The 13,800-nt window shown below is 48.9% G+C and overlaps 2 protein-coding genes and 1 non-coding gene across 6 annotated transcripts in view; 1 reads left to right on the top strand and 2 right to left on the bottom strand.

Annotated features, from left to right (window-relative positions):
• Position 1: 1 nt before the first annotated feature.
• On the bottom strand, positions 2–2,824 carry tmem234 (transmembrane protein 234). The gene is made up of 5 exons (XM_028987955.1): positions 2,753–2,824; positions 2,528–2,679; positions 2,392–2,458; positions 2,103–2,195; positions 2–1,318 (listed from the first exon to the last, which is right to left on the bottom strand). The coding sequence occupies exons 1-5, from the start codon at positions 2,763–2,765 to the stop codon at positions 1,218–1,220; spliced, it is 426 nt and encodes a 141-aa protein (XP_028843788.1). The 5' UTR covers positions 2,766–2,824; the 3' UTR covers positions 2–1,217.
• Positions 2,825–2,889: 65 nt separating this feature from the next.
• LOC114802809 (U5 spliceosomal RNA) lies at positions 2,890–2,999 on the top strand. The gene has a single exon (XR_003751796.1). It is a non-coding gene; the product is annotated as a U5 spliceosomal RNA (small nuclear RNA).
• Positions 3,000–4,422: 1,423 nt separating this feature from the next.
• kiaa1109 (KIAA1109 ortholog) overlaps positions 4,423–13,800 on the bottom strand; it is a 48,795-nt gene continuing 39,417 nt past the window's right edge. For all 4 annotated transcript variants that reach the window (XM_028953703.1, XM_028953705.1, XM_028953749.1 and 1 more), the window contains 20 exons: positions 13,351–13,551; positions 13,108–13,282; positions 12,827–13,022; positions 12,384–12,545; positions 12,166–12,305; positions 11,086–11,284; positions 10,489–10,692; positions 9,440–9,616; positions 9,206–9,343; positions 8,897–9,109; positions 8,664–8,814; positions 8,250–8,407; positions 7,975–8,164; positions 7,223–7,440; positions 6,889–7,140; positions 6,596–6,799; positions 6,059–6,253; positions 5,847–5,981; positions 5,267–5,441; positions 4,423–5,198 (listed from right to left, as the gene is read on the bottom strand). In XM_028953703.1, coding sequence (XP_028809536.1) covers positions 4,985–5,198; positions 5,267–5,441; positions 5,847–5,981; positions 6,059–6,253; positions 6,596–6,799; positions 6,889–7,140; positions 7,223–7,440; positions 7,975–8,164; positions 8,250–8,407; positions 8,664–8,814; positions 8,897–9,109; positions 9,206–9,343; positions 9,440–9,616; positions 10,489–10,692; positions 11,086–11,284; positions 12,166–12,305; positions 12,384–12,545; positions 12,827–13,022; positions 13,108–13,282; positions 13,351–13,551 — 3,697 coding nt within the window. In that variant the 3' untranslated portion in view covers positions 4,423–4,984. The remainder of the gene's footprint in view (positions 5,199–5,266; positions 5,442–5,846; positions 5,982–6,058; positions 6,254–6,595; positions 6,800–6,888; positions 7,141–7,222; positions 7,441–7,974; positions 8,165–8,249; positions 8,408–8,663; positions 8,815–8,896; positions 9,110–9,205; positions 9,344–9,439; positions 9,617–10,488; positions 10,693–11,085; positions 11,285–12,165; positions 12,306–12,383; positions 12,546–12,826; positions 13,023–13,107; positions 13,283–13,350; positions 13,552–13,800) is intronic.

Below are 13,800 nucleotides of genomic sequence, written 5' to 3'. Positions count from 1 at the left end.
CCTCTTGATAAAATATAGTTTATTGCTTAGTTTATGCTTGCAAAATAATATACATTATAAATAAACAAGGTATTATGTAGCAACTTAATTTATTATATGCAATGTCTTATGGAAACAGTCATACATCATTTACATTTACCAGAGCCATTATCCAGAGTGACTTCCAGTCAGTAGTTACAGGGACAGTCCCCCCCCTGGAGACACTCAGGGTTAAGTGTCCTGCTCAGGGACACGATGGTAGTAAGTGGGGTTTGAACCTGGGTCTTCTGGTTCATAGGCGAGTGTGTTACCTACTAGGCTACCACCACCATCATGGTCCAAGTGCATAAATTCACGTCCGTGTAAGTAATATAATAGAACCGCCTCTACACGCCTCCTGTAGCCTTTGAAGAGTGTCTGGATTCTGGATGAAGGTACGTTTCTCCAGCTCAGCTCACCACGGCTGACGGGTTAAAAGCAGAGGACACGTTTCATCGTCTCACTTTCTCCAAATTTGACGGTAGTGAGCAGGGTTTTTTCTCGGAACGCGGTATGTTCTTCCAACATACATGTTCTGCAACGACCAAATAAGGGCGTCGTCCTCATCACCCTGCAATACTTTGTGCTAATTGTTGAGAGAAGTGGAAAGTTACAGGTTTAAAACTCTTCCTCTAAACCATGGTACTCGAGTCTTTCTTTTCGGATCTGTTGAAAGTTTCGCTCTTCAGAGGAGAGTTAGAAAGAAGCACGTCAAACCTCAATCAGGAACCAGAATTGAGCCGTTACATGCATTCAAATCAGCATAATTACAAGGCTGTCCACAGTTTTGCACAGACAGATTTGCACTTTTGATTTAATTCCATACAACGTAAAAAAATTAGGACGTTCTGTTTATAAGATTTATATTGTCTATTATGTTGTACTGCACATTGTTCATTTATACACATTTATAGACCTATGTACATTCATACATATATTTATATTCTGTATATATATTTAGAAACAGTATAAGCATATTATACAATTTATACAAATAACACTTACACACATCCTTACACGTTATTTTCTTCTACTCTGTACTTGAGAGACACCATCTACCAGAATCAAATTCCTTGTATGTTCCCAATAAACACGATTCTGATTTTGAAGAAAATGATGATGATGAACACACCATTCGTATCTGTTTTTTTATGACAGTAAATCAGTACGCAGGCTGACATGCTCGTTGGGGACAGGGATCATGAGTGAACGTGCGTCACTTGGTCTTGGTCTTCACTCACGGAGCTCAGGACACACAGCGAGATGCCAAGCATGGTGAGCAGCATCCCACACACGGATCCTACAGCACGGAGGTGGAGACACAGACTGTGAGCAGGAACGTCCCTCCCTACTCCACCACTAAACCCGGAGGGCCGGCTACGGTAGAACATGGAACAGCATCTGGAACTCTCTACATTCAAGACATTTACCAGACACCCTTCATCATCATTAGTGACAGTCACCCTGGACACACTCAGGGGGACTCAGAAGGGTCTTGCTCAGGAACAGATTGGTACTATGTGTGCGCTTCAGAGGGTTATGTTACAAGCCAAGCCTCTTTACCACACTCGCCTCTGTAATATGTAGTTAAATATTATAGCAGGGTGTGGCTTGAACCCCATTTCAGTGCAGATTTCCTCCAGCCATCCACGTACACCTGGTGGACATTTACAGCATTTACCAGACGCCCTTATCCAGTAGTTACAGGGACAGTCCCCCCCTGGAGACACTCAGGGTTAAGTGTCTTGCTCAGGGACACAATGGTAGTAAGTGGGGTTTGAACCTGGGTCTTCTGGTTCACAGGCGAGTGTGTTACCCACTAGGCTACTACCACCCATGGTGGAGTCTACATTGGCCGTGTGTGTGAATGGGTGAGTCCCAGGATGGGATCCGGGTTAAGGATAGCAAGCGAGTGAGTAATTATTTGCTAAATGTGCAATTAATTTGTTGTAATAATTGATTGGCAGCCCTGATTTGCATATCTTGCCCTGATCTGCATAGTGAACCATTCACTATTGCTTTAGTCCCCACCCCTGTACATGGTGCCTACCAACCGAACACCTCTTTACATGCAGCACGTTTACCTTTCCCACCGACGTCCTCGCCGAGCAGACCACCGACCAGGAGAGTGAAGAGGAAGGTGAGGGAGTTTACAACAGGCACAGCCAAGGACAGCTCTGCAGGGAAAGAAGACCAGCCTCAACATTTACATTCATTCCATTTCTTGTACAGGACGCATATTGATTATATGTATGTAACGTTGTTTAAATGTTCCACGTAGAACCAGGTTCTGGAGAAACGTTGTTTCTGTCTAACATGCACGTAGCTCAAATGACAATAAAGCTCAACTTGATGTTGAGGAGAGGAACCGACCTGTGGATGCCAGGGTGAAGTAGTAGAGCACAGATCCACTCTGGTTGAGCAGGAAGGGCAGCAGGTACTGCAGAGAGAGCATTTTAAGAACCCCGCAGAAGCCCCCGCACTACCACCCCAACACGCGTGGCCGTACCCGGACGTTGAGCAGCAGGAACTTGACTTCAGCCAGCAGCTGCAGCGCCACGCCGCTCCTCTCCAGCCGCTCGATGCCCTCGGTGGCCCGCTTCAGGAGCGGGTTGGTCCCGCCCCAGAGCGCGGAGACCAGCAGGAGACACAGCAGCTCCGCTGCGGGCACGCCAAGCGCGGTTCAGAGGCGGGGAATGTACACGCAAACACCCATTTAGGACGGAACATTTACCGGGAGACGCCATGGTTCCTCAGGCCAACTTCCGGGCCGAAACCGTCGGCGCATGCGCACACGGCTCCTTCATTTCCCATCATGCTCTGGGGCACTTCGTCGGAGGAAAATTTATCGGACGGGTTTTTTTTTGTTTTTTTTAAAGGTTTCTCTTCGCGTCGCATAAATCTTTCGCCTTTTCTAAAGATTTCCGTGGAGAGGAGCGAAATGAGACGAATCAATTTTTTGCTGCTTCTTCACAGTTCTAATTTAAGTCCAAGTCTGTACATGACGATAAAGATCAGGCGTGAATTACAGTTCCGTCGGTAAACACGTATTAAATTAGAAGTAAATTAGTATTAAAGGAGCGAGAACTAATATAACATCCGCGGCATATATTGAATCGGTTCACTAGTAGGACTCGTTCGTCGAATCACCGAATCACTTCCTGAACCGAGCGCTGTGTGGGATAAAAGGGACAGTTTACTACGTGCATTTACTACGTGCATTCACAAATCTTCGAGAACTCGCGGCTACGAACAATCCGCAAAGATGCCAGGAGATTACACCGCCGCCGAGGTGTTGGCTCTGCTGCAGGACATGGACTCGTGTCTTCAGGTGACGAGTTCTACTCTCCAACCCTGAACACATCTCCTCCTCCTCCGAAGAAGAAAGGTCGGCTGGAGACGCAGCCCACACAGAAAGACTCCAAGTACGAGACGGCCAAAGATGGCACAGTGTGGGTTGGTGAAGAAGTAGGGAGGCCGCTCCCTCACAGCCAACTTGTTGCTTGTTTCTAGTTCAAATTCAAATTTTATTAGCCACATACATAGTCATACACGGTATGATATGCAGTGAAATGCCTTTTGCGACTGTACAGACCACAGTATTGCAAATGATGCAAGTAAACAATGAACCAATATGCAAATATTGCAAACATAACCAAATATTATGTTTGCAATATTTGCATATTGGTTCATTGTACACTTGCATCATTTGCCAAGAGTGTGATAGACCCGTTTATTGTTAGCCGGGGCAGTGGTGGCCTAGCGGTTAAGGAAGTGGCCCCGTAATCAGAAGGTTGCTGGTTCGAATCCCGATCCGCCAAGGTGCCACTGAGCACACTGCTCCCCGGGCGCCTGTCATGGTGCCCACTGCTCACTCAGGGTGATGGTTAAATACAGAGGACAAATTTCACTGTGTGCACCATTATGTTGTGCTGCTGTGTATCACATGTGACAATCACTTCACTTAGATTTATGTGCCCTTTTGGTGAACTTGTGTGCATGTTTGAGTTGTCCTTTAGTCTGTGCTGATGTTGGTTAGCTGTGCTGAGTCCGCTGTTTTATTGTACCTGTTAGCTCAGTTAATAAAAGCGCTGTTTGTACGCTTTGTGTGTGTGTTTGTGTGACAGGGGACGTCCTCCTCTCCTCACCCTCGTCACGTTTCTTAGACCCCTAGATATAGGAGGACTCCCAGAAAAAAAGTAAAAGTACACACTGCATGGGATGGAGCAGAATGCCTGTAACTATGACAACACACAGGCACATTCAGAATTTTACACATGCATTTCAAATATGCGCTCTGTACGAAGTCTAACACGAGCTCTCTTTCGTCCCGCAGCAGAATGAGCCTGCGATGATGTACAGGCCGGGTTTATATAAAGACATATAAAGAAATAAAACCCACCATCACCTGCACAACGCAAGTTAATTTATTCTGTTAAGAATCCTGCACGTTAATGCTCACATGGCCTTATGTACATTGGTCAATTATGAGCCTGCACCCATGGGTGCAGACACTGGTGTGCGTGTGTGGGGGGGAACAGAGTACCCAGGAGCCCTTGGGGCTGGACTGGGAACCTCAGTTCTATTGCACGAACCAGAGGGGGAATAAAAATAAAAAAAAGCACACACACACACACACACACACACACACAAACCCCAGGACATATTATACATTTAAAATATTAAAAATATTAGGTAACACGAAAAAAATGAAATAAAATCAAATGCACGTCCCGTTTAATACAGAAAGGCTTCAGACAAATGGAACGCCGCGACGAAACGTTTGGCCGGTGAAATTTCTGAGCGAGGCGGAATGCGTGCGTACGTACGACAGCTTGACGTGGACGCCGCGGGCGGAGCTGAAGCAGTTTCCCACTCGGCGGGGGCAGTAGTAAAGCATGCACTGTGCAGTAGTCGGAAACGGTCCAGTGTTGTATTCGGCGCGGTCTATACGGTGTGGCGCGCGTTAGTGCTCCTCCTTGTCCCGCTTCCGCTCCTTCTCGTCCTGCAGCGCCGTGCCCAGCTTCTTGATCAGCACCGACAGCACCTTGTCCAGCGGGTCCATCACGCCCCTCTGCAGCCACTTGGGGATGGTGGTGCGGGCGTGGTGGAAGCCCAGCTTCTGCAGGATGTAGTCCACGCCCACGGGATCGATTTTCCGGCCCGTCCACGAGATCAGCCTGAAAGGCAGACGGGAATGAGAACTACGGCGCGAGGACCAATTCAAGTTCCCCGGCGTATCCGGTACCGTAGCGTGGGCTCCAGGTGCCAGGTGTTGCAGAGGAACTCCCTCCAGTCCACCGTGGCGTAATTCACTCCCTCCTCTTTCCCCTTCTCCAGCTCCCCTCTCGAACCGTCCTCCTGGGACACCGTTGGGCTTTTCTGTCCAGGCCGAGATGCAAAGATCCGAGGAGCGAACAGGGCTGCAAAGGAGCAACGATTTCAAACGTGCAGGACAACGCAGGACAAACAAGCTTGCAATGGCGTGGTAGTGGCCTAGCGGGTAACACAGGAGGCTCAGGTTCAAACCCCTGAGCAAGACACTTAACCCCGAGTGTCCAGCCGATAAAAATCATCCCGAGCGTGGACGCTGTGGTGGATTTACGTTGAGCACTCTGCGATGCATTGAGTTGCCTGAGACTGAGGATCGTGTCTGATTGGTTGATGTGGTACGGCTGAGTCAGTGCGGCTTATATACAAGTGGGCTGTGAACCTGGGACTATTTGCCACCATCCGTTTACATATACAGGGTTTTTACAGGAGTTCGAATGGCAAGTGTATCTTGTACTTAAGAGTCCAGGCGAGATGTGTCGAGTTACGACTCTCACCCTTCTCCTTCTCCTTCAGGTAGGCCGACACCAGGTCGTGTAGGAACATGATGAGCTCAGCGTCCATGGTGACACAGATGTGATCGGTGAACTCTGTAACCACGCTGCACTCCACCTTCGGCTTGCTGCTGGTGTCTAAGTACATTTGAGAAAAAATTGTGATTTCAGCCACATTCCACATAACTGCACCGACATGCCCTGGGAAACCTTACCTGTTAAGGAGGGCTCGTCAGGGTCTTGAACATGGATGGACTTGAAGTCCAGCTGCATCCTGGGAAGGGCGAAGATGGTCTCCGTCTCGTGGTTGTAGCTGGATGAGCCTCTGAAGCCGCTCAGCAAGCTGGAGCTCTTGGCTGCCGCTCCACTCTCTGAGTTGTTGGAGTCCACGTTCCTCAGCAGATTCAGCTCTGAGACAGAGAAATCCACACAGATCGAGGACATTTTACACGAAAAATGACCACTAGTGACCAGCGGCCGACTGGCGCTCTAATTAGGAGCTTTTCATTAATTAGGAGTTCAATTGCAATTTATTGAATGTTTACAGGGCTTCGAACAATCCTAATATGGAACCCATGGGGGGAATTCAATGCTTTAGAATGAACGTGGAAGCCAGCAGAATAAGTCCTGTTATTGGAGGACCTGCCACAGTTCCATCAGAGATTTAACTCCTCGCATGCTGCTGGAATAAAACACGGTTGCTCGTGCTAGACGGAGTTTGACCGGGCGTAGCCGGGCGTGCAGATGCTGACCCTCGTTCCTCATGGCAGTGACGTAGTTGAACCACTCTTTAACCGTTGCGACGCCGTGCGGCGGGTTTTCGTGCCGCCGGCGCGTTATCTTCGTGATGGTTGCCATTGGACTCTCCAGCGCACCACAGGGCTTGGTTACCATGGTGTTGTGCCCAAGATGGAAGTCCAGTGTTTGGACAATATAAGTGGAATCATCGCTGGAGCCTGGAGGTGGGGATCAAACAGTCAAAAAGGTTCCAGATTTTGGGTCCATAGTGGCTGTAGGCTGAGAATGTCTCATGAGGTTTACTCACCGTCTTCCCAGATCTTCTGAGCTTCAGTCCAGAAGGCGATGTTGGGCTCCTCCAAGTGGAAGAGAACCCATGACTTGGAGCGGAAGTTGGGGCCATGGAAGCAGGCCAGCGTCATGTGGTTGCCATGGAGGCTCATAGATCCTCCCAGCTGCACTGCATCTTCTGGAAGGGGCATCTGGAAGAGCGAGATGTGGCAGCCAGCAATGACCTTCAACACACCCGGCCAGTGCCTGTGGTGGGCTGCGTCCATATCTGAGCGAGAGACGGGAGGACGGGCGACAGATTAGACTTTGACCAAGTTCTACAGTCCAAATGTGAAACGTGTGACACTCACACATCTCAGCAGCCCCCTTGTCCACGTTGACGACGGGCGTTTTGGGAGGCACGTACGGCACTGGACCCCAGGTGGACAGGGCACGCTTGCTGGTGTCGAACTGCTGGGTGAAGAACTCCTGCAGCTTCATGCCGATCTTTATCAGGTCAGGAGTGGTTGAGCGTGAGATGATGACCTGGAAGATGTCCCACTGCAGGTCGCCATGAACAAAAATCTCACTGTAGAAACAGACATGGACATGCAGCTAATCGCACCTTTTCAAAAGTTAAAGTGATAGTGAAATGACTGCAGCACAGCACACGGTGACACAGTGAAACGTGTCCTCTGTATTTAACCATCACCCTAGGTGAGTAGTGGGCACCATGACAGGCGCCCGGGGAGCAGCGTGACCCGGGGAGCAGTGGGACCTTCATCAAGGGGACCCCAGTGGCACCATGGTGTGGTTCAGGATTCAAACCTGCAACCTTCCAATTACGAGTCTGCTTCCTTAACCGCTAGGACACCACTGCTAAACCACAACTAAATTCAGAGATGAGCTGCAGATTCCAATTCTGATGATTCTTGGTCAAAGGTTTTGACTTCGAACTGAGTCCAATGAATCATTATTTCATGGTCAGATGTTTCACCGCAGGTTCCAGACCCTCAGCTGTGCCTGCAGAGGTAGTTTTGACCTCACAGAGGACAACTTATTACACGTGCCTGTCTGTTGAAGGGCTTGTGGCTCTTCATACGCCTCTGTGACAACATCCTACCTTTTCTCTGATAGGCTGGCCTCTGTGGTGCAGAGGTTGACCTTCCACTCATCCTGCAGCTGCAGGTCGGCATTGCTGAAGATGCCCATGAGGATGCTGGAGCCCATGTAGTCGAGCCGGGCCTCTGTGGAGCCCATGGTGATCTGTATTTTGTGGCTTGGCTGCTGGTTGGGATGCTCCGAGATGTGAGCTGGAAGGAAACCATTGCGATGAAAACTTGCCATTTGTATGCCGGTGACGTTCTCAGCAGCGAAGACACGTGACTGGTTACTTACAGACCATCTCCAGAGTGTTCACGTCAATGTTTCCTCCCACCACGCCACCTTTGGAGTCAAGCTTGGAGCGGCCGAGACCAACTGACATGCTGATCTCTCGGTCACGGTTACTGCCAACAGACAGGCGGCCCTGGCTCTTGAGGCCACTGGTGGTCCACCTAGGTCAACATGCATTTGTTTTGGTGATGTCAACGTGCTGTGACTGTTCTATGTTCCCATTGGTTATGACCTATATAATAATATTCGGTACAACCAGTCTTTTAAAGCAACAGGAAGCAGAACTTTCACCACTTAATAGCTTCCATTTTCTATGGCACTTTGACATTCAAATAAAAAATTCTGTCTTCTTGACATAAGTGCATGAACATGCATCCTAGAAAGCGTTGTGACCCCGTAGAACTTTTTGTTGCTTACGTGTTGTTGCCCATGACATTACTCATGTTCATCTGGACATTGAGCTGTTTCAGGTTAATGGCGAACACCACCAAGGTTTCCCACGGCGCCCCCTGCTGTCCGGTGGCCTTGGCGCTCCGGAACGAAGGCATCGAGGACTTGCTGACCGAGTCTGTAGGAGCAGGAAATCGCTTGAACGTGTTTAATTGAATGTAAGTGTGTGTGTGTGTGTGTGTGTGTGTGTGTATGTTTACCTCTGCGTGGGGCCGAAGAGTCCGACACGCTGCGCGAGCGTCCGGTGGCTGGGGATTTGAGGTGTGTGTGGTTGGGGGTGGAGTCATTGAACACGCTGGATGATGTATGCGTGGTCTGGCCATCCCATGTTCTCCAGGTGGCCTTGCGACTCGACTCAGGTGACAAGTGCTGAGCAATACTGTCCACTGAGTCCGGGGTGGCTGGGCCTGATGCTGCACACACAAAAGGCACAAAGATACACATGCCAAAGATGAAAAGAAAACACATGAAGAACCTTTAAGGTTAAAGGTGAAAAGTAAATGGCATACGTGGAATGTTAATGGTCTGGTCGCCCAGAAATAGGCGTCGTGCGATGCTGCGGCGGTACCAAGCTCGGGGGAAAGCCAGGATCTCACTCAGACGTCGCATGTCATACTTGAAGGAGGCGGAGCCAATGTCACACACCGCTGGTACAAGAACAAGTGCAACAAATGAAATATTTTGTTTAAGGCAAAACGCATGCGTTTTAGTTGTCTTTTTAAAGCCGTGTTTATACTGGATACCTGAGATGTTGATGAGGGTGGTGTCTAACTTTCCAGCCTTGCTGGCAATGAAGGTGTCAATGAAGGCGGGGCATCCTGTGCGTCTCATCCGGGATAGGCTGACCTTCACAAACTCCAGATTGATGGACAGTGAGTCCTTCCTTCCAGTGACGGATGAGGCTTCTTCATCCACAGAACCTGGAGCACAGGAAAATTGCAGTGTATATAGAACATAATGCAGCCAAGATCTTCAAACAAAAGGAAAAACCTTGGAGTTGGGTTATGAGTTACTAACATCGTGGTATTCACAGATCAGGCCCTAGTGAACCAAATGAGGGATTTCTGTGATGGATATTTTAAAGGAAAATGTAATTTCTATTAATATTTAACATTAATATGAGTCCTCTAGCCTGTCTACTGTCCTGCAGTGCCTAGAAACGGTGATATGTGAAAAGAGCGCCTTGGCCATTCTACCTCAGAAGGTCATATATGGAATTTGTCCCCTTATGATGTCATAAGGGGAAAGGTTATCTCCCATTTCTCATGCTTTTTCCGCTCATAGAATTTCCCCACCCCTCCCCTAAAACATTATCTCCACAGACCATCATGGCTTCCAAATGTGTGAAGCATTGCAGTTGCTCGTTGATTGGATGTAAAAACGAGCACAAATGTGTAAAACATTGTGGTTGGTGAATGGTGTCGTTGACGTCATTTCGGCGAATGCCCCCTCAACTCCTATAGGCCACTCTCCTCCTCGTCCCGCCTCTCTCCTCCTCATTAGCATTTAAAGCTACAGACGGTGAAGCGGCGCGTCCTGGGAAACCTCATTGTGGGACTGGATCAAAGTGGCTGTAATTCTGCACCAAGAGACTTCAGATACAGAATTAGGGGATCAACTATATATACAAGCCTATGACGGATATACAAGAAAAAGAACTCTTGTCGTGGGACCTTTAAAACAGTTAATAAAGTCGCTCTGGATAAGAGCGTCTGCCTAATGCTGTAAATGTATAAAAAGATCAGGGAAATCGGAGGGCCGATGTTTTAAGCCCGTTCACAAGCCTCCTTACCCAGGGGTCCAGGTCCAGGAGGCAGCCCGGTGACGGCAGACTTCTGCTTTCCTGCACCGTAGGGATGGAACACGAACAGCGAGAAATCTGACATGCAGGCGGTGAAGCTCAGGCCCGACGAGGTCATTGCCGGGCCTGTGAGATCTGATTGGCTGCTGCTGTGTCGACTTCGGCCAAGGGGACTCCCGAGTGAAGGCGAAGCACCTGGGGATTCGGGTAAGGACACTTTTATTTTAGGCCATACTGGCCGGCTGAAAACGACAATTAGCATAATAAGAATAAAAAGAGAATACAGGAAATTGATGGGAAAGCTGCATAGCTGTGCATATTAGATTCAAGAGAGGATTATCAATACAACAACATTAGTATTCAGAGCCCCCCCCCAAAAGTGCATTTATTATGAAAAATTACACTAGAATTAAACTAAACCTACACAAATTCTAAATAAAAACACTAAACAAGGGACAAGAGAAGATAAGACAATTCAATGTGGCTGTGCGTTATCGAATTATACGAGTAGAGGACCAAAAGCTGCACGTGAACCAACGTTCCACAAAAGGAAACCGTATTTATTTATATTCGGGTAAACGGCCGTACCTTTGCCCCCGGGCACTCTGTGGGCATTGTGGACAGACGGGGGCGTGGAGGAAGGCGTGTGCAGGGCGTCCACCGGGTGCGAGGAGCTGGGCGGCTCCAGCTCGCCCCGATTGGAGGAGAAGACCAGGTCCAGGGAGGGCAGCTTCAGCATGCACTCCACACGGGACATGGGCAAGCAGCTGAAGCGGATCTGAGAGGGCTGGGAAACACACGCGTCTTACTGGCAACAGCTCGACCACAAGCCCTTCGACAGACAGCCGCGTGTAAAGAGTTTTCCTCTGTGAGGTCACAACCGCAGTGGAACCTGCAGTGAAACTTCTGAACATCAAATAATAATTTGCATTTACATTTACAGCATTTACCAGACGCCCTTATCCAGAGCGACTTACAGTCAGTAGTTACAGGGACAGTCCCCCCCTGAAGACACTCAGGGTTAAGTGTCTTGCTCAGGGACACGATGGTAGTAAGTGGGATTTGAACCTGGGTCTTCTGGTCCACAGGCGAGGGTGTTACCCACTAGGCTACTACCACCTTTCAAAATTATTCAAATGATCACACTGTGGCTACCTGTGACCTTGGACAATAAATCATTATTTAAGTATAATTTATTTTTATTGCAGTTCCATATTGGAAGATTATTGTGATCACCTAAACTTAACTCTCCCATTTTCCCTGAACATTCCTGGGTTTAAACATTAAACATTTGAGTCTAACACTGACACATGCACACAAAAATAAAAACCTCGTCCAGCACATAACAATTCCCAGCATGTTCTATTCCTGACAAGTTCGGCCTTATCAGGGCTCTTAAGTTTCGTAACTCAAAATCTATAGAAATCGAATGAGAATTGCTGGTGTCTTCATCCCTTAGGTCGCTTTGGATAAGCGACCTGCCAAGTAAAGTAATATCGGCTTCTACACGCATATTTGGCATTCTGCCGCACATTTGGAATCCTCATGATCCCCTAATCCCACAACTACAATCTTCATTTTAAGTTTGGCTTTTAATTTCATTTGTTTCGTGAAAACCGGGTCTAGGATACAGGGACAGAAAACAGTGCATGCTGGGACACGTAGTACCTGGACTCTAACATAGACGACCACATCCACAGGGAAGGAGGAGTACGGCGAGGCCGCCGCTGAGACCAGGGACGTCTGAGATTCCTCCAGAGGCTCCACAGAGTCAAACTGGCCGACATCCTCCTCAGGGGCACTGAGAGCTACGCACACGAACACAGTCTCCACTTTACATACATCCACAGCATATAATCCCATATTAATCATCCCGGAAAACGTACCCGTGTAGTTCCGCTCCACTGGGGTAATTGGGATGGTTTCCAGAGCCTTCTCCAAGAAGTCCAGCAGGCAGGGGCTGATGACCATCTCCTCTGGCAACGTCTGGAGAGCTACCCAGGCATACAGCTTAGCGGTCTTCACCCCGACACTTGGCTTGCCTTTAGCTGCATGTCCCCCCCACACACACAGAGGACATTGTTTGTACACTGTCCAACGTTGGACCACAGTCTTTCATCTTCCGTCTCTGAGCGTTAGTGACGTTCATGGCGCTACGTTTAAAAACATCGCTAGCTTTTGGAGCTCCTGGTTATCTTCAGGGTGCACGGCGGTTAGTACAGAGACGTTAGTGTTGCTGTGTAGTGTCGTGCACTTCAGTCACCCGCTGCAGTGGGTGTGTCGAGGCGTGTGGGTGAGTGTGTGCGAGTGTGCGTGCGCGAGTGTGTACCTGATGGGAGAGGAGGGGGAGGGGGAGGGAGGAGCGTGTTAGTCTTGCTTTGGGAGGCAGAGGGCGGGCCAGGAAGCCCCGGTGGGGCGTCTCTCATACCATACAGCTTGGACTCTTTAGAGAAGGTTCTGGGCAACGAGGATCCGCGTGACGCGTTTGGCGACTCCGTCTTCAGCATTTTCGAGTTGTAGTGGAGCTGGTGCAACGTAAACAAGATGCACAGTTATATACTGATTTGTGAAGAAATTCCCCAAATGTGTGTGTGTGTGTGTCGGTCAGACCTTAACATCCACTCCCGGGATGTAGAACACCGTAGTCTCCATATCGCCGCTCTTGCTCTGGAGGGATGTGGGAACACGTTTGGACATCAGCTGGGAGGACGAGGTGAAGGGGTGGAGCTTCTGCCTCTTAGGGGGTGATTCCTGATCCAGAGAATGGGAGCTCCGCTCACAACTCCTGCACAAAAACACAAACACATTAAACACACACACATCCACCATGTACTCAGACACACACACACACACCTTCTGAGGGTGACGTCCTCATGCTCAGCTTGCTGGGTGGTGGGGTGCAGCACACACTTGCCGCTGTCTATCTCCACCCGAATGTCCAGCTCAAAGTCAATGTTCCGCTCTGTGGGCGGGGCCACATTGCTGCGCGGCGGGGGTGTGGCCGGCCAGCGCTCGCCGAAGAGAGCGGCGAACCCCGATTTCCTCTGGGAGGTTCTGACGGCCAGTCAAAGACAGACACGATATCAAACATTCCACATAGACTCCACGTGATCACATGACTGAGTTTAACGATGGATTATACAGTGCATCCGTAAACTATTGACAGCGAATCACTTTATCCGCCTTTTGTGGATGTTAATTCTTTTTTTTTTTTCCTTTTTCCTCAGAATTCTACACAACACTCCAATATGAAAATATTTACTGGCAAATGTATTAAAACTAAAAAAACTGAGAGAGCACATG

Source organism: Denticeps clupeoides, chromosome 1, assembly GCF_900700375.1.
Source record: "Denticeps clupeoides chromosome 1, fDenClu1.1, whole genome shotgun sequence".
NCBI classification, from domain to species: domain Eukaryota; kingdom Metazoa; phylum Chordata; class Actinopteri; order Clupeiformes; family Denticipitidae; genus Denticeps; species Denticeps clupeoides.
This window is presented reverse-complemented; position numbering and strand designations above follow the sequence as displayed.

Excerpts from the sequence above, each read along its gene's own strand:
- tmem234 (XM_028987955.1), bottom strand. Across the intron at positions 2,196-2,391 it reads CTTCACCCTGGCATCCACAG|AGCTGTCCTTGGCTGTGCCT; the intron begins GTCGGTTCCTCT and ends CTTTCCCTGCAG. Across the intron at positions 1,319-2,102 it reads CGAGGACGTCGGTGGGAAAG|GATCCGTGTGTGGGATGCTG; the intron begins GTAAACGTGCTG and ends TCCGTGCTGTAG.